We start from the raw sequence: 18,820 nt of genomic DNA on the forward strand, positions 1-18,820 counted from the left end.
GGTAACCGGTTTTAATATGCAGATTTTGTTATTCTGTCAAATTTGGATTTCATTTGTCAGCAGGAATCATCAATTTGTATTTTACTAGATATATATATATATATTAATAATGTATTAATGTATTAGCCGCATCGTTGTTTAATCTAAAAAAGTCGCCGCTTATCTTCCGGAAATTGCGGTATTTCATCCGAATAGTTGATGAAGGTCAAGTTTGCGTCTCTTTCTGCTGGAAGTTGAATGAAAGTCCGGATGGGGCGACGTTTGGGCGCTAATATTTGATTGGTATCGTAGAAAACAAGTGTTTTTGCACGGACCCTTTTGGAAAACCTTCAAAAACATGGCTGCCTAGTGTTTTTGAAGATGTTTTAACAAACTGGTGTGACTGTCCAGGTTTGGAAAGCACCTCCGAGTAGTCATAGCACCTTTTAATGTTGCCAAAATTAGAAAAATTGGTGCTTCTGACGCTCCGTAGATGATTAAGGGTTTTTGATGTTTTCATCTCCGCTCTGGTCCACCTCGGTCTGATAGACCAAGCGTGTTTTACCGACCGAAGAATACTTTTATAACCTCAGCAGTTCCTACCAGCTCCTGCATCCCCTGTTCCTCCCTTTGGTCAAGACGGATTCCTTTATCTATTGTTGACGTAGCGGGAAATGGAGAGGCTATCGGTGTTAGCGCTACTTTGGAAAATACAGCGGCGCTCATATTAGCGTTGTGTTTATCTGATCTAGCCCATGTTTGTTGACTCAGTCAGGGAATGTGACACACCATGAGTTAGCCATGAGGCTGTTAGCACAGGTAGAAGCATGAAATTATGAACATCAATAAATAATTAGGTGTGAATTGTACTATTGGTAAGAGACAAGCTGTGCTCTGCATTTCTAAAATAAACCGATCTTGAGTGGTATCACGCTGGTTTTGGCGACGAGGGTTTTGCAGGGTTGCTGGGAAGTGAGGAGTTGGACGGCTCTGGAGTTGAAGCTTGACCTCCTCAGGGTTTTGCAGCGCAGTCTGCAACCAGAGGGGAGCTACTCGAAGGCTGGGTGGAAGATCTGGACTGGTCTGAGAGGCTTGTTCTGGCTGTTCTTCAGGATTTGACTGTCATGGAAGTGGGAGAGAGGCCAGTTAAACTAAAAGCCAAAAGTATTCGTTCAGCTGCCTTGACTTGTGTATGAACTTAAGGGACATCTCATTCCTAATCCATAGGGATCAATATGACGTGGGTCCACCCTTTGTACCTAGAACAGCTTCAAGTCTTCTGGGAAGGCTGTCCACAAGGTTCAGGAAGGGGTTTATGGCAATTTCTGAGCATTCTTCCAGGAGAGCATTTGTGATGTTGGACAAGAGGGCCTGGTTCTCTGGTTCTCCTTCGTCCCAAAGGTGTTGTATGGGGTTGAGATCAGGACTCTGTGCAGGACAGTCAAGTTCTCTGTCCTCCATGTCTTTCTGGATCTTGCTTTGTGCTCTGGTGCACAGTCGTGTTGGAAAAGGAAGGGTCCAAATCGAATTGTCCAAAATGTCTTGGTGTGCTGAAGCCCAAAAACAAGCCCACACCATGATCCCCCCTCCACCAAACTTCACACTTGGCACAATGCGGTCAGACAAGTAGTGTTCTTCTGGCGACCTCCAGACCCAGACTCGTCCATCCGACTGCCATCCTGTGAAGCTCCCTGCACACTGTTCTTCACCTCACCTGAAGTTTGGAGGTCTGAAGCCACTGACTCTGCAAAAACTTGGCGACTTCTTTGTCAATGGTTGGTTGTTGAGTTGCCGTTCTTCGAACACAGCCGACAGTTGCCTGGAATATTTAGGAGCGAGGACTATCACAGTTCCATGCTGACGACACGTTCTTTCACGAATGTTTGTGAAGTCAGTCTGCATGCCTTGGTGCTTGATTTGATCCACCTGTGGCCTTGGAAGTGATCGGATCACCTGATTCCCGTGATCTGGATGGGTGTATTTTGGGGCAGATCAAGTTGGTGTTCTGGTGATTCCTGGTTGTGTTGGGTGACAGAAAGGAACCGGCAGGTGAAGGAGAAGGTCATTATGTTCTCCACGAAGGCGTCGTAGAACGTGGTTAGGATTATGCCGCTAACCTGAAATGACCTCCTGAGCAGGTACCGCCGCCGGTGACGTTTTCTGATGATCTCAGCGTCCGAGGAGAACTTCAGGACGTCTTCGAGGCTAGTGCCCATGTATCTGTGCTGTTTCGCTGCTGCCTCTGCCTACTGGAGGACGTGACCACCTTCGTTTTGGTCAGATCCAGCATCAAGCTGGAACCGAGGTGGAGGTGGATGGGGACGGGAGGACGGTGTTGTCAGCAAACTCCGATGGCCGTCGGTCGGACCTGCAGACGTCAGTGTAGATGTTTGTGAATGTCCACCTCTCTTGGAACTTCGAGCTTCGGGGAAACATTTCCAGGCTAAATGTAGGCGGGCGGACGAAAGGCCCTCAGAATATTCGCTTTAGTCGGTGAGCGTCTGATAATGGAGCCGAACATGAAGGATGTCCAAGGTCAGAAAGGATGTTCTTCCAGGTACCTTTGTTCAGACCAAGAAATGAAGAGCACGTCGTGCTCGCCGTCATTGACAGATAAAATGATTTCAAGCAATGCGCCGCCGTGTTCCTATTTTTATGACCCTTTTGCTGTTGAGGACGGTTGATTGGACAGAATTTCTAGCTTGTCAATTTCCCCGGCTGTGCAGCGGCAACAAAGGAAAGATCACTAAAGCGTGTAGCCAAGTCCGGCAGGAACTTGAAACCAAAGAGCATTCCGGCTTCTTCTTTTTGTTTTTGTATACTTCATATTGATTTATCTATATTGCTTATCCTGCCCTCGGGGTCGCAGTCGATCTAAGGCGTCATCGGGGCGAGAGTTGGGGTTCAACACCGTCATTCGTCGCTCATATAGAAACGTCCAACCGTTAATGCTCTTTAACACATCCGGGAAGTTTCAGTCACACCTTGCCGTGCTTTTGGACGGCGGGAGGAAACCGGAGAAGTCGAAGGAAACCCGGCAGATACGGGGAGATCATGGTGGCGATGCAAAAAAAAAAAAGGGATGTTTTTGAACGTCTACAGTGAATGTTGTCGTGGAATGGCAGAAAACAAACAAAAATATAGTTGTGTCATTTAATTTATCCGTTTTTTTTTTTCTCCATTCCTGTTTGCATCTGTGTATCACAGAAATATAGATGGATTTAAGCCCCAAAATTTAGAAACTGTTAGGCGGTTTCTCTGAGTTGGAAGTTGGCTTGAACCTGACTTGGACTATTATTCAGAACTGAAACAGTTTGACGTCTCTTTCGACTTTGCTTTCAGTTCCGGCGTGTGGAAAAAACAAAAAAAAACCTCAATCCTGCCAGTGATCAGGCGGTTAAATGTGTTCTTGTGTTTTGGCGACGCTGGACTCCATTTTGAAAAGGGATAGTCTTTGTCGTTGTTATTTGTGACCGTCGCTCTTTTTCGCAACTCTTTTCTCGTCTCCCTCACCTTTTTTTTTCCTAAATGTACAGTATTTCTTTTAATGGGGGTCAATAGTCACCAAAGACCATTATATAGTTTGATCCAGGCAGGAAATAAATAAACTGATTTTAGCCGTTGTGCTAAAATTCACCTTATTTTTTACTAAATGCAACTTACCGTCATTTCTGGACTATTGGGCGCACCTGAATATAAGCCGCAGTGGCTAAAAATACCTAAATAAATCTGTTTGCATATATAGGCTGCACTTGTCTATAAGCTGCAGGTGTCCACGCTATAATATGACATATTTACGTACGTGTTTATTTTTTTTTTTACTTTTAATTCTAAAAACCCACAAATGCGTACTGGAAATGCGTTTTTTTTTCCCGAACAGTGGCTGTTACACAGCTGATGCAAAAGATGACTAATAAATAAGACAAAGAAAAGTCCGGCTGATCACTAAAACCGTTAAAGTCGTCTTCTTCACCTCGGAATTTCACATTCATTTCTTCAGTCTGATGTGACGAGGCTAAAGGTTTTGGCGGCGCAAAGCTGGTTAGCGCCCCAAAAAAATCCATTAACTAGCCGCATCGTCGTTTAAGCTGCAGTGTTTAGACTGTATGAAAAAAATAGCGATTAATAGTCCAGAAATTACAGTATTCACTTCTTTATTCTTTGGTCTTTTCCCTTCAGGGTCTCCATCGCGAGTCCACCTTCTCCATCTAATCCTATTCTCTGGATCCTCCTCTCTCACACCAACCTACCTTCATATCTTCTCTCACTACGTCCATAAATCTTCTCTTTGGTCTTCCTCCAGACCTCCTGCCTGGCAGCTCCACCTTCAGCAACCTTCTACTCAGATCTTCACCATGAACACTCCTTTGTTCATGTCCAAACCATCTCAATCATCACTTTGTCTCTGTCATACATGTCCTGCACCCCTGTGACAAATTTTTCTTTTCCTTTGGTCTTTTCCCTTCAGGTGTTGCCACAGCGAATCCACTTTCTCCATCTAACCCTATTCTCTGGATCCTCCTCTCTCACACCAACTACCTTCATATCCTCTCTCGCTTCGTCCGTCAATCTTCTCTTTGGTCGTCCTCCAGACCTCCAGTTCCAACATAGACATTTCCAATGTGACGAGGCTCGATGTTTTGGTGGCGTGAATCTCGTTAGCACAAAACAAATCCATCAATTAGCCGCGTCGTCGTTTAAGCCGCAGTGTTCCAAAGGTGCAGGAACAAAAACGGCGTCTTATAATCCGGCAATGACGGTATGCTCCTCAGTGCGAAAACAACCGAGAGGTAAACTTGCAAAAACAAGTTGTCATAAAATGTACGAAATATTAAGCGTGGAACGTCATCGCCCGGGCTGAAAAGCCGTCTCCTAATCCGGCTGCAGGAGTCAGTCGCTCCATCGCGTCGCCGCTCGCCATCCAGCGCCCTCTTTTTTTATGAAAAGGCCTCTTAAGCCCTCTTTGAACAGGATTAGTTTTACCTGGAGACCGCCACGTGATTTATAACAACACCACCCGCCTGGGCCGCTTGGTCGCATCTGGAATTCTTTAGCCGGGCAAACAAAATGACTAACCCGACACAGTTTATTTAATCGTGTGATTTTTTTGAATCTCCATATAATGTTTTTGTTGAAAAGGCTTTTTTTCTGCACGCATTCATAAGAAACTGTCGTCCATCATGGATTTTTAGATTACACTTTAACAATTCAGAGTTTATTCATTTTTTACTTTTATTTTCAGCATGTCACTGCCTTGTCCTTGTATGTCTTGCTGCTGCTGCTGCTGCTGCTAAACAATTTCCAGATGATGGGATCATTAAAGACCCAGAATCAGAATTGCTTTACCTGCCAAGTAATTTTGGAACTACAAGGAATTTGCTTTTGTTGACGTTGCCGAAACAGACAACATTTAACGGGCATTAAATAAGAGATCAAGCCGATCGTGGTCGGTTGTGCAAATCAGTGAGTTAGAGGGTTTTGGGACGTGTCGGTGGAGGACCGGGGAATTATTGATGAGGCAGGCTGCAGATGGGAAGAAATCGTTTTTGTGGCGGGTTGCTTTGGTTCTGATGGACCGCAACCTCCTGCCAGAGGGGAGTGGTTGGAAAAGTCCATGTCCTGGGTGAGAGGCGTCCAGGAGGCATACAAGTCCTGTAGGGAAAGTAGATACCTGCAGAGCGGATGATACGCTGTGCATCTCATCGTCACCATCCCGCTGCATTTCCACTTTGAATGGGAAACACTTTATGGCCAAAAGTATTGGCTCAGCTGCTTTGACTCGCATATGAACCTAAGTGACATCCCATAACTAATCCATAGGGATCAATATGACGTGGGTCCACTCTTTGTTGCTAGAACAGCTTCAACTCTTCTGCGAAGTCTGTCCACAAGGTTCAGGAAGGGGTTTATGGCAATTTCTGAGCATTCTTCCTGAAGAGCATTTGTGATGTTGGACAAGAAGGCCTGGTTCTCCGGTTATCCTTCATCCCAAAGGTATTGTATGGGGTTGAGGTCAGGACTCTGTGCAGGACAGTCAAGTTCTCTGTCCTCCATGTCTTTCTGGATCTTGCTTTGTGCACTGGTGCACAGTCATGTTGGAAAAGGAAGGGTCCAAATCCAAACGGTTCCCATGGAATTGTCCAAATGGCTCAGTATGCTGAAGCTTTCTGAGTTCCTTTCACTGGAACAAAGGGGCCAAAAACAAGCTCACACCAGGATCCCCCTCCACCAAACTTCACACTTGGCACAATGCGGTCATACAAGTAGTGTTCCCCTGGTGACCGCCGAACCCCTACTCGTCCATCCGATTGCCAGATGGAGAAGCGCGATTGGTCACTCCAGAGAAGGCGCCCTGGAGTCCAGTGTTGGTGTGCTTTCCACCGCTGCATCCCACACTTTGTATCGCACTTTGCGACGTGTGGTTTGGACGGAAACCCCTTCAATGAAGCTCTCTGAGCACTCTGCTTCACCTCATCTGAAGTTCGGAGCTCTTTAGCCATTGACTCTGCAAAAACTTGGCGACCTCTTTGTCAGCGATTGGTGGTTGAGTTGCTGTTCTTCTAACACAGCCGACAGTTGCCTGGAATATTTGGGAGCGAGGACCATCACACTTCCATGCTGGCGACACAAATGTAAAGACATTCTGCATCCCTCAGTTTACGTGGCCCAACACTTCCTGGTTGAGTTGCTGTCGTTCCCAAACACTTCCATGTTCTTTTAACCCTGGTGCCATCTTAACATTGTGTTTACTCCCCTCGTCCTACAGGTCAAAAAGGACCCATAAGACATCTTTGTACCCTAGCGGTGTACAGCCCACATGGAAACATAAACAAAAAAGAAGTATCACTTTTTCTAATTATGGGGTCTCTTTAGGAAAAGTCATTAAATTTCAAGTTGGAAAAAAATAGGTTAAAGTGTTTTTTCTACAGCTAAACATGGTAGTGGGTCACTTTTGACCCGCAAGACAACACAAGTCCTAATACAACCGACAGTTGACGTTGGAATATTTAGGTGCAAGAAAAGTTCCGACTGGATTTGGTTCCGTCTACCTGTTGCCATGGAAGCGATCGGGACACCTGATTCCCATAATTTGGACGGATGAGCCAATACTTTTGGCCATATAGTGTTTATCTATAGGCTGAATCTACAGTGTACTCGGACAGTCGCAGAAAAGGGTTCGTCCTGTATCTCGGGTCCCCAACAAAACAGTCCGGGGGTGAATTTAGAACTAAATTGTCCGTTGTTGTGAGAGTTGACCTTCTCCGTTTGTGATCGACTGGTCGACAGGCGACCAGAAGCCGGTAAAACCCCGCCTCTCACCCGTTGTTGATTGGCTCCAGCCCTCCCGACGGACGGCTGTGCTGAATAAGTTAGATCATGAAAAGACGATTTTGGTGCATTTTCTTTTCCGGGTGTAAATTCTTAAAGCTGCTTCCATCCCTGGGATTCTAGAAGTCGGCGTCCGATGACCAGCGAACGTCCCGCAGCACGCGCTCTCTTTTAATATTGTCAGTAGAGTACAAAAAAAAAAGACATCGCTAATCCTGCACAAAATATGCACTTGTGGGAGTCATTTCAAAATGACATGACGTCCACTGGTGATTCTGCGAAAAAGGACTCGTTACTGTCTTACATCTTCATAGAACATTTTCCCGCCGTCCCATCACCGCATTCTGAGACGCTGTCAGTGTCGAGCGGATCAATTTTTCTCAATTTGATGACGCCGGAGGCGCGGGAGGCGAACGATGGTCGACCGCTTTTTTTTTCTTTTTCTTCACGCTATTTGTTATTATCTGTCCTTCACCTTGTTGTGACTGAGCTGCTGGAGCTCCACGCTTTGTCCCACGGGCTTAATAAAGTATATCTGCCCGTTTATCTCGGGTGCGTCGCCAGATGCGCCCCGAGAGCTTGGCTCGGCCGGAAGCGGGTCTTCCCCGGAGTCGATTTCGTCTCATTTGTCAGGAAAGTAGCATTTCAGCGTTTCAAGGATATGTTGTTTGAGATAAGATAAGTTGTGGAGAGTTAAACTGCTTAGGGCCGACGGTGAGCGCGACTTTTATTATCGTCTTCTGCTTTTCCCTCGATCAATGCTCTTCGCGGTCCCGTCGCTCTTTAAAATGATTTACGGGAACCCGACGTTTCCCGACGAGCACTTCGGGAGGAAAGAACTGTCTTTTACTCGGTTGAAACTTCAGATGAGCTCAAGTCGGGTTCTGACGCTAATAATGATAGCCGTGCTAACTGCTACGTGGTGATAGCTAGCTTGATGTATTCGTGAAAGAAATAGCCGTGGTGAGCGCCTGGCTGATCGGCCGACACGGGAACCTGCGTTTATGTCTGATAGATGAACCCCAAACTTACGCCTTTGGGTTTTAATTCAAATAGAGTTTGTAGAAAAACAGTCGCTGATTTATTTTTCCGTTGATGGATGAACAGACATGGCAGTGCTTGGATTCTTAGATCTTTATTCCGCGTTACCCAAAATTCTATTCTTTTTTTTTCCACATAATTAGTGAAACGCTGTACGAAAAAACATTTTTGCCAGATAATGCACATTTTTAAATGACATTAATTTAAAAATACATGGTACCATCCAAGTAAGAGAGAAATCGAAAGTGTCAATGGAGAGATGATAATTAAGATTTGAAATGAGCTAATTTCTGCTAAACGTACAGCATATATTTCGCATGCAGGATATTGCAAGCTGCAGCGGCAAACAACACATGGGTTATAACTGAAGTGACAAGGTAGCATAGCATAGCTAACGCAGTCAAAACAAAGGGGGTTTGAAATGCTTTTGCATATCATTTCAGTTCCAGAGGGGAGCTGTTGTGAGATGGATGTATCTTGATTTTTTTTTTTTTAATTCATTAATTTTTTCTAATTTTTTAAATTTTTTTTTTTCATTTTTATAAATTTCAGAAATTTCCAGCGAGCCACTACTGCTACTTTAGATTTTTTTTTTCAATTTAAATTTCCAGCTCTTCTTGCCTTCATTGTTACTGAGTTTTTTTTAATTTAATTTTATTTTTTATTGTTACTTACTTTGACCAACCTCGTTTGCAGATGACATTGTGATGTTCGGGTTCTCTTCAGAAGCCGAAATCTTGGTATCTTACTCCGGAAACGTTGAATTTTATTGCAAGCCGATGAAAACAAAGCAAAATCAAGTGTAAACACCTTAAATGAATCTATCACTTTAAACACCTGACACTTGTAAACACCTTGTTTGGATGAGCTTCATGCACAGCCGCCCCAAAAAACCATGGGCGGAAACAAAATGTATTATATTACAAACATTTACTGTCGCGGTTGGTTCAGTCAAAGAATCTGTGATATTCACTTCAGTCCATTTCACTGAGGCGGAAAAAGTAATTAAATGACGCATAAATTGAGTTTAAGTGAGTTCACCCGCAACTATTTGCGGTTGACAGGGTCAGTGTTGGAATTAATTGGGAGTGGTGCGTGTCAACGCTTGAACGTCCCCCTTATTTTAGATATGTCATTTGCAATATGTATCTTAAGTTCCTCTGTAGTTTTTTGTTTTTTTTTTTGCACAAAATGAGACTTAATGCTTATCGCTGCTGAAGAGTCCTGATTAAATTTCCAGCGACGGTCCAATTCTACCCTCACAAATGCAAATGCAATCCCGGAGTGTAATTAGTGTGCAAATAGTATTTGCGTCGCCCTTAATTTACATGTCGCGTGGCGGCTCTGCGTAGAAAGATGAAATCACTCGATGGCGGCGAAATTTGTGGCGTGAAAGTAAACAGCTATTTAATATACAAATTCCTAGCGAGGTCGTACGCCAAGAGAGTCTCGGTGTCGCCGTGTGATCTTTGGAAAGTGTTTCTAACCAATCAGCAAACACAGCGTTTTTGTCTCACCTTAAATGGTTTCTCAATCAATTAGCCAGTTCGTCAATACCGCTTAGCTCATCAGCTGCACGATGCTAACCGTCTGAAATATAAATATTCTCTTAAAAAGGCCCATCCAGCATGGAAACTGACGACAGTAAACATTTTGCTTTGCCCGATGATTGGTGTTTGGAAACAAATAGCAGCTCCTCCTTAAATGGACTCCAATGTCTTTTCAATGTGGTTTCAATGTGGTCTTAGCTTAGCTCACCGCAGGCTAACCCGCCGCTAACACCAAGTGAAGCTAGCTCTTATTTGGACATGCGATCTATAGCATGCTTATAATTGTTTCACACGCTGCTGATGATAGTTTTGCATCTAACAGATGTTTTTTCTCAGCTGCTCTTTAGCATTCTGCTGCAGTAATGAACGACACGTAGCTTCACTTGATTTATGCCGTGCAGCAGCGTGCTAAGGTATTTAGCAGTAACACTTGGCCTAAGTAAGCCGCACGTTGTAGCATGCTAATGTGATTATCTTAACTCACTGCAGGTGTCAGGGGTGTCAGGGGTGTCAGTTGTGCTCTGCGGCGGCACGCTAACCTGCCGCTAACACCAAGTGAAGCTAGCTCTTTTTGGACAAGCTCTGAAACTTAGCGTTGTAGCTTTCTATAGCATGCAAATAATTGTTTCACAAGCTGCTGATGATAGTTTTGAATCGAACGGTTGTTTTTTTTTCTCAGCTGCTCTTTAGCATTCTGCTGCAGTAATGTATGACACTTAGCTTCAATTGATTTATGCCGTGCAGCAGCGTGCTACGGTATTTAGCAATGACACTTGGCCTCAGCAAAGTAAGCCGCACGTTGTAGCATGCTAATGTGATTATCTTAACTTACTGCAGGTGTCAGGGGTGTCAGTCGTGCTCTGCGGCAGCACGCTAACACCAAGTGAAGCTAGCTCTTTTTGGACAAGCTCTGAAACCTAGCGTTGTAGCTTTCTATAGCATGCAAATAATTGTTTCACAAGCTGCTGACGATAGTTTTGAATCTAATGGTCGTTTTTTTTTTCTCAGCCGCTCTTTAGCATTCTGCTGCAGTAATGTATGACACTTAGCTTCAATTGATTTATGCCATGCAGCAGCGTGCTACGGTATTTAGCAATGACACTTGGCCTCAGCAAAGTAAGCCGCACATTGTAGCATGCTAATGTGATTATCTTAACTCACTACAGGTGTCAGGGGCCAGTTGTGCTCTGCAGCAGGATGCTAACCTGCCGCTAACACCAAGTGAAGCTAGCTCTTTTTGGACAAGCTCTGAAACCTAGCGTTGTAGCTTTCTGTAGCATGCTAATAATTGTTTCACAAGCTGCTGACGATAGTTTTGAATCTAATGGTCGTTTTTTTTTTCTCAGCCGCTCTTTAGCATTCTGCTGCAGTAATGTATGACACTTAGCTTCAATTGATTTATGCCGTGCAGCAGCGTGCTACGGTATTTAGCATTGACACTTGGTCTCAGCAAAGTAAGCCGCACGTTGTAGCATGCTAATGTGATTATCTTAACTCACTGCAGGTGTCAGGGGTGTCAGTCGTGCTCTGCAGCAGGATGCTAACCTGCCGCTAACACCAAGTGAAGCTAGCTCTTTTTGGACAAGCTCTGAAACCTAGCGTTGTAGCTTTCTAAAGCACGCAAATAATTGTTTCACAAGCTGCTGACGATAGTTTTGAATCGAACAGTTGTTTTTTTTTCTCAGCTGCTCTTTAGCATTCTGCTGCAGTAATGTATGACACTTAGCTTCAATTGATTTATGCTCTCCAGCAGCGTGCTACGGTATTTAGCAATGACACTTGGCCTCAGCAAAGTAAGCCGCATGTAGTAGCATGCTAATGCGGTTGTCTAAAACAATTAGCTTCACCGCTCAAGTTCTTTCTTGTAGATTTTTTTAAACCGGTTTCTCGCTAAAATTTTAGCTCCAGCTCTCGCTGCTTTCGGATAATTTTTGCGTCTCACTATTTATTTATTTATTGATAATTTTGCAGTTTTGTCCTGGCTAATTAACAGACCAAAAAGGTTAATAGTTATTGAACATTTTGAAATATCTTGCAGATCCGTTCAGATCATCCGTAGTCGTCGTTTTGACGATATCGATCGGAGACGTTAAATCGGGACCGACCTTCCTGAGCTACAAATTCATTAGACCCTCCTCAGCTTAAATCCTCAGCGCCGCGATGTTATAACATCAGCGCTGTTTGTCGGTTTCTGCCTCGTTGCAGTTTCAGCCTCTGCGAAGTAACCGACAGGGAAAACCATGCCGGTCAGCAGTGCAGCCTGTTTCTAAAATAAGAAAACATCTTCTTGTAGCCTCTGCTGCCTTCAGTCGCTTATTTATCCCTGCAGTCAGTTTTCCATTTTGATGGAGGTTTTGGGTAATAAGCAGCGCTCGCCTTCCTCGCTTGTAAAGGTTTCATTCTGTGAACACGCCGCCGTGTTAAGCTTTTCTGATTTTTTTTTTTTTTCCTCTCATTAAGCTGCATCTTGATTTTTTTTTTTTTTTTTTTTTTTTTCCTAGTGCTCATTGCTGTCAGTTGGTAGCCGGCTCTTGTACGTATTAACGGCTCTGCTGATTCAATTAAATTCAAGTTTCTGCTCTCCGACTTCAGCTGCCGTTTGATGTCATCCTGTTTTTCTTACCTCTGGATCGGGCCGCTTCTCAATCTGGGGGGAGGAAGTTCATTTCAAGTTGAGCCCCAAAGTTTCATTATCTCTTTAGAAGTGATGCGAGAAATGCAGCGTACAGTTTATCCTCTTCGGGATTTCCTTTAAAAAGGAACGATGGTGCAATTTCAGGTTTGCGCACCATTCGCTCCATATACATATGGATGTGCATCTCGTGGTAAATATGTGAATGTTGAATAATTGTAATGTAAACGAGTCGAAAAGTCAAAGAATTCGGACCCAAAATGGCCTAATTTAATTTTCCTCCATGGGAATATTTCATAGGTTGGTGCTTCTGCTTCACAGCAAGAAGGTCCCTGAGCCGCTTGTTTTTCTCTTTATGTAACCAATGAGCGTTTTGGATAATAAATGACTTGATGAAAACTTTCCTCTATTGTCGAAGGGGGTTTTTTCACGTGTTGCACCTTTTATTTTAAGGGCTAGGAAGTCAGATCAAGTATGAAAATGTGCGATACACAGCAAAATCACGCTCCCCTTGATGGATGCTTTTATCCAAAGTGCATTAAAGTGCCTAGCGTAGTGTACACATCGAGCTCAGGAGGTAATCAACCTACCGACATCAAAACACAAGAATGCACTTAAAGATACAAAAAGCGTACATTTAGCTCGACAAAGGCAAAGGGGGAAGCGGATAATGTCAACGTAGGTGTTGTGGAGGCTGCAGAAGGTTTCCGTCTTGAGGCGGAGCGGGTTTCTCGTACATTAAAAGTCGCCGAATCCCGTGTTCGTACGTGCTTAGCGTGAGATTCGATGAATCCGGACGAGGTCCGTGTTCAGGTTGTGACGCCGCCGGTCTAATGGATTCGGACAGGACATCTGTGGCCTTTGTTTCGGTTTGCTTCCCCTCCACGGTCTCCTGCCTTCGTTCTGCTCCCGCATTTTTATTTTATTTTTTTTTTGCCAATGCGACATTTTGGACAGTGCTTAGTTTGGCAACACTGCACTCCTGCTGAGCGAGCTGTTTGGTCCGGCCGCGGAGGATTACCCCGGAGATTTCTCACCATCGTGCTCAAATCCTCATCATCGAGCTCGCGGATCCACATCTTGACCGAAAATAAACTTTATTACTTTATTATTAAAACGATCTCGTGGATGTCGAAGATTTGGGGGAAATATTTCTGCACCTGCCTCAAGTTCTTGCAATGATGTTGTTTGTGCGGCAGGATATTTTCAACAACGGCACTCATGAAAATGAATTTCTTACACACACACACACACACACACACACACACACGCTTGTGCTCTTTAAAGTCAGGATTTGAAATATGGTCGATCGAACCCTTTGAATGCAGCATTTGAACAAGTCCAGTTGCCACCGTAGGATTTATGCATTTTTAACGTATCAGTCGAATCTATGAAGTAGAAACGTGAAGAAATGGTTTCGATGTTGTTTTTACCAAAAAAACAAAAAACAAAAAAATAAGTCTTGACATGGAGACGATGGGATTACATTTATTTTTAAAAGTGAGCGCCACCCCGTGATGCTCCGTTGTTGCAGCATGTGTGGTCTGCATGGAAAAGAAAGCATGGTGGTTTAGCTGTTGGAGCTAAAGCCGCAGAGCTAAATTAGCATGTCCAAAAATATGCAGGAGTTTATTGGAGACCATGAATTGTCCGGACGTATGAATAAGAGAGTCGATTTATTGTCGAAATCTTTTCACAAATACGCGACAAGAACTCTGTCATTAGCATAGCGAGCCGTCGCTACGTAGACCAACTCCCCACGGCCCGTTTGAAACTGAAGAGGCCTCTCGGGTGAGACGAGAAACGTCTTCAAGGGAGGAAATTCAAGCCCGGTTGGCAGGAAAAGATTTCGACGAACGACAAACAAAGCGCTCGCCAGATGAGTGTCGGTATCTCAGATACCACGTCCTCGTATGTGGATGATTTAAATCAGGGGTGTCAAACGTACGGCTAGCGGGCCGTTAGCGTCCCACCAGGGGTTCCATACCGACCTGTGCAATAAATCTACAATTTAAAAAAAAAAAAAAAAAAATCATGAACTACTTCTTTTAATTAAATATGCAGTTCCTATATTGTCCGCGAGGGTTGCGCTGTTTCAGTCAGTGTTAGCAACATGACACAGCACTATGTGACAGATGCTAGCAATGCGGCTTCTGGGTCTCTAAATAGCATTTTTACTTCTTGTTAGAAATGTATCTGCTTTTCCGTCGGACCCGACACCCCCATCGGCAAGATGTTGTGGTCAAAAAAGAGAAACGTGGAAATGGAGTGAAGGGTTTTCCGAGAAAAATGGACTTATTTGTTTGTCGAGGTTGTAAGAGACATGTATGCTCGGTGTGGAGGCACCGAGGCCAAAAAATACAACAAAATACAAGTGAAAAGACAAAACTGAGACATTGTGTTGTCGAATTAGCACTTTTCTTCATGAATCTCAGGTTGTTTACATGTATTTTTAAAGGAACGGCTCATGACAGAAATATTTTTATCATTCACCTGTTCTCCTTTACACTAAAGCAAGGAAAAAATTGGACTTAATGTTACGCTATGCTATGTAATTCTGCTATGATTTTACTGGTCCGGCCCCCCTTGACCAAAATAAGTCGGACTCTCCTGCTTTAAATTCTCTTTTTAATTCTAACTTGAAGACTGAAACTCGCTTTTATCGTATTCAAGTTCTGCCTGAATCCAAGTTTGTAGCTGTTAAAAAAATGAATCCTGCAATAAACCCGGATCTCAGGAGACCAAATGGCGTGACGGGCCGCAGGACGCCGTCGGCAAAACCAACGGGAATGTAATGGTTGTCATGACGCTCAACGAAAACGGTTGCCAGTCCAGTCATCGGAAGATTTAAGTTTGTTGTTATTCATCATGGCGTACGTAAGCAGCATCGTCCTCGTGTTTACAAAAGCGCCTCGGCAGCGTCAGCCTTTGTTATTCCTCAGTAATTATCGGCGGTGTCCTCAAATTTAAACCGTCCCGGCTGAGACGGACGATTGTTATTGGTTCTGTCGCACACGTGAATGATGATGATTCAGTGTGTAGGTTTTGCGGGTTTTATTGTCGGCTGTAACACAGACATTAGCCACATTACTAGCGTCCGACCTCTTTCCCGCCGACACAGAACAGGACTAACGCGTCTCGGCAAACTAATCACAGTTATTCTTATTTACAAAACCAATTTCCCCTCCGTGCACGTACATTTACACACATTCCAAACCGACACTCAATACACAGTGGTCCCGCCACGAGGCTACAGTTAGCTTAGCGGCTAGCGATCGCATGCTATTAGCTCTACCCAAGCTACTGTCGACCTCAACCATACAAGTTAAACAGCCATTCACTCACTTCAACTGGGACTCTTTCGGTCGTTTCTACCAGTTTACGTGTCGTTATACATCTTTACCTGCAACACAGATATTAGCTACATTACTAGCATTCAACCTCTTTGCCGCCGACACAACACTGAACTAATGCTGTGACCGCGTCTTGGCAAACTAATCACAGTTATTCTTATTTACAAAACCAGTATAGCAATTGTTCCCATTTCCCCTTCGTACAGGTACATTTACATACATTCCAAACCTGCACTCGGCTCCAATACACAGTAGTCCCGCCACGAGGCTACAGTTAGCTTAGCGGCTAGCGATCGCATGCTATTAGCACTACCCAAGCTACTGTCGACCTCAACCATACAAGTTAAACGGCCATTCGCTCACTTCACCGGGACTCTTTCGCTCGTTTCTACCTATTTACGTGTCGTTATAAATCTTTACTCGCCACATTACTAGCGTCCAACCTCTTTGCCGCCGACACAGCGCTGAACTTACGCTGTGACCGCGTCTCGGCAAACTAATCACAGTTGGTTTCACGCCGTCCTGTGGTGGAAGGTGGTCTTACATACTTACGAACAGTGAGCGAGGGGAAAGGAGCAAGTCGCTAACTCAGGAAATAAAATAAATTGAATATCAAAAAAAGGGAGGGGGATGTTTAGTCTTTGCGCTCTTCTGAATTTACCGAGCCGACGCGTCCTTTCCCGCGAAACCCCGAGCGCTCGGTCGCGCAGCTGTTTCGTCCGAAGTCCGGCGAACATGGAGATTAATTCTTCTTATTTCTGGTTGTGGTTCTTCAGGTGGCGCCTGAGTAAAAGCACAGCCCAGTGCTGGAGCCCGGAGGGACTCTCAGAGCGGTAAGGACCCCAGAGACGAAGGAGGGTGCATGGAGGGCTCCAGGCCCGTCGCCGCGGGGTCGTCGACCCGCCTCTGGTTGGGGTTGGTCTCGGCGGTTGTGACCCTCCTCTGCGCGGAAGCCCGGACCACCCCGAGCCCCCCGCTAGCCCCCCGAAACGCCACCTGCGAGGGGAACTCCAAGTGCAGGCCGGGTATCATCCTGCCCATCTGGTACCCCGAGGACCCCTCCATGGGGGACAAGATCGCCCGGGTCATCGTGTACTTCGTCGCCCTGATCTACATGTTCCTGGGGGTGTCCATCATCGCGGATCGCTTCATGGCGGCCATCGAGGTCATCACCTCCCAGGAGAGGGAGATAGTCATCAAGAGGCCCAACGGGGAGACGACCACCGCCACGATCCGAGTCTGGAACGAAACGGTCTCCAACCTCACCCTCATGGCGTTGGGTTCGTCGGCGCCGGAGATCATGCTCTCCGTCATCGAGGTGTGCGGACACGAATTCAAAGCCGGCGAGCTCGGGCCCTCCACCATCGTGGGCAGCGCCGCCTTCAACATGTTCGTCATCATCGGCCTCTGCGTCTCGGTCATCCCGGAAGGAGAGGTTCGCAAGGTCAAGCACCTCCGGGTGTTCTTCATCACGGCGGGTTGGAGCGTCTTCGCTTACATCTGGCTCTACATGATCCTGGCCGTGTTCTCGCCGAACGTGGTCCAGGTCTGGGAGGGTCTTCTCACGCTGGCCTTCTTCCCCGTCTGCGTCCTCCTCGCCTGGGTGGCCGACAGACGCCTGCTGTTCTACAAGTTCATGCGCAAGAAGTACCGCGCCGACAAACACCGGGGCGTCATCATCGAGACGGAGGCGGAACGCTCCAAGGGCATCGAGATGGACGGCAAGATGGTCAACTCCCACTTCATGGACGGCGGCGCGGCCAGCAACCTCATCGGGTTGATAGAAAACAAAGAGGTGGACGAATCCCGGCGCGACATGATCAGGATTCTGAAGGACCTGAAGCAGAAGCACCCGGAGAAAGAGCTGGATCAGCTGGTGGAGATGGCCAACTACTACGCCCTCTCGCACCAGCAAAAGAGCCGTGCCTTCTACCGCATCCAGGCCACGCGCATGATGACGGGCGCCGGGAACATCCTGAAGAAGCACGTGGCCGAGCAAGCCAAAAAGAGCGCCAGCGTGCAGGAGGTGCGCGTGGACGAGCCCGAGGAGTACGTATCTCGCATCGCTTTCGAGCCCGCCGTCTACCAGTGCCTGGAGAACTGCGGCGCCGCCATCCTGACCGTGGCCAGGAAAGGCGGCGACGTCAACAAGACCATCTACGTGGATTACAAGACGGAGGACGGGTCGGCCAACGCCGGGGCCGATTACGAGTTCACCGAGGGCACGGTGGTCTTCAAACCGGGGGAGACGGTCAAGGAGATAAGCATCGGCATCATCGACGACGACATTTTCGAAGAGGACGAGCACTTTTTCGTGCGGCTGAGCAATCTGCGCGTCCTGGAGACGGAGGACGAGGTCCTTTCCCCCAACAGCCTCCCTTACCCCAAAGCCATGCTGGGCTTTCCCTTCGTGGCCACGGTGACCATCCTGGACGACGACCACTCGGGCATCTTCACCTTCGAGAGCGGCTCGGTCCACGTCAGCGAGAGCATCTGCGTCATGGAGGTGAAGGTGCTGAGGACTTCCGGAGCCAGGGGGACGGTCATTGTGCCTTTTCGCACCCTGGAGGGGCTCGCCAAGGGAGGAGGGGAGGATTTCGAAGACGCCTACGGCGAGCTGGAGTTTAAGAACGACGAGACCTGGTAAGGCGATGTTTGTTTTGGTTTTTTTTTTTTTTCTTCTTCGCCGCAGCGGCAAAGTGTCAGGAATAAGTCGTCTTTCCGCTCGTTTGTGAATCCCGTTCTTTCTTTTTTCTCGACATTTTATTCGGAACGAGCTCTTTGTGAATCGGAAAGAATTTCCTTCGCGCGAATCGACGGCGCGCCGTCTCCTCTGAGCGTGAACTTTAGATCCCCTTGTTTTGCTGTCAGGAGATTTCCCTCTCATCCCAGCGGTGCAGCACCGAATCCTCCGTGTGTGTGTGTGTGTGTGTGTG

The 18,820-nt window shown here is 46.1% G+C and overlaps 1 protein-coding gene across 8 annotated transcripts in view; it reads left to right on the plus strand.

The window, feature by feature from the left end:
• slc8a3 (solute carrier family 8 member 3) overlaps positions 1 to 18,820 on the plus strand; it is a 174,163-nt gene that overhangs the window by 1,715 nt on the left and 153,628 nt on the right. For all 8 annotated transcript variants that reach the window (XR_015107034.1, XM_086158603.1, XM_086158582.1 and 5 more), the window contains exon 2: positions 16,661 to 18,527. Coding sequence is in view for 7 of the 8 variants with exons in the window: in XM_086158603.1 (XP_086014729.1) it covers positions 16,747 to 18,527 (1,781 nt within the window). In the remaining variant the exon portion in view is untranslated. The remainder of the gene's footprint in view (positions 1 to 16,660; positions 18,528 to 18,820) is intronic.

This window comes from Fistularia commersonii, chromosome 1, assembly GCF_037954325.1.
Source record: "Fistularia commersonii isolate RoL2024-O1a breed Wild chromosome 1, RoL_Fcom_v1.0, whole genome shotgun sequence".
In the NCBI taxonomy this organism is placed as follows: domain Eukaryota; kingdom Metazoa; phylum Chordata; class Actinopteri; order Syngnathiformes; family Fistulariidae; genus Fistularia; species Fistularia commersonii.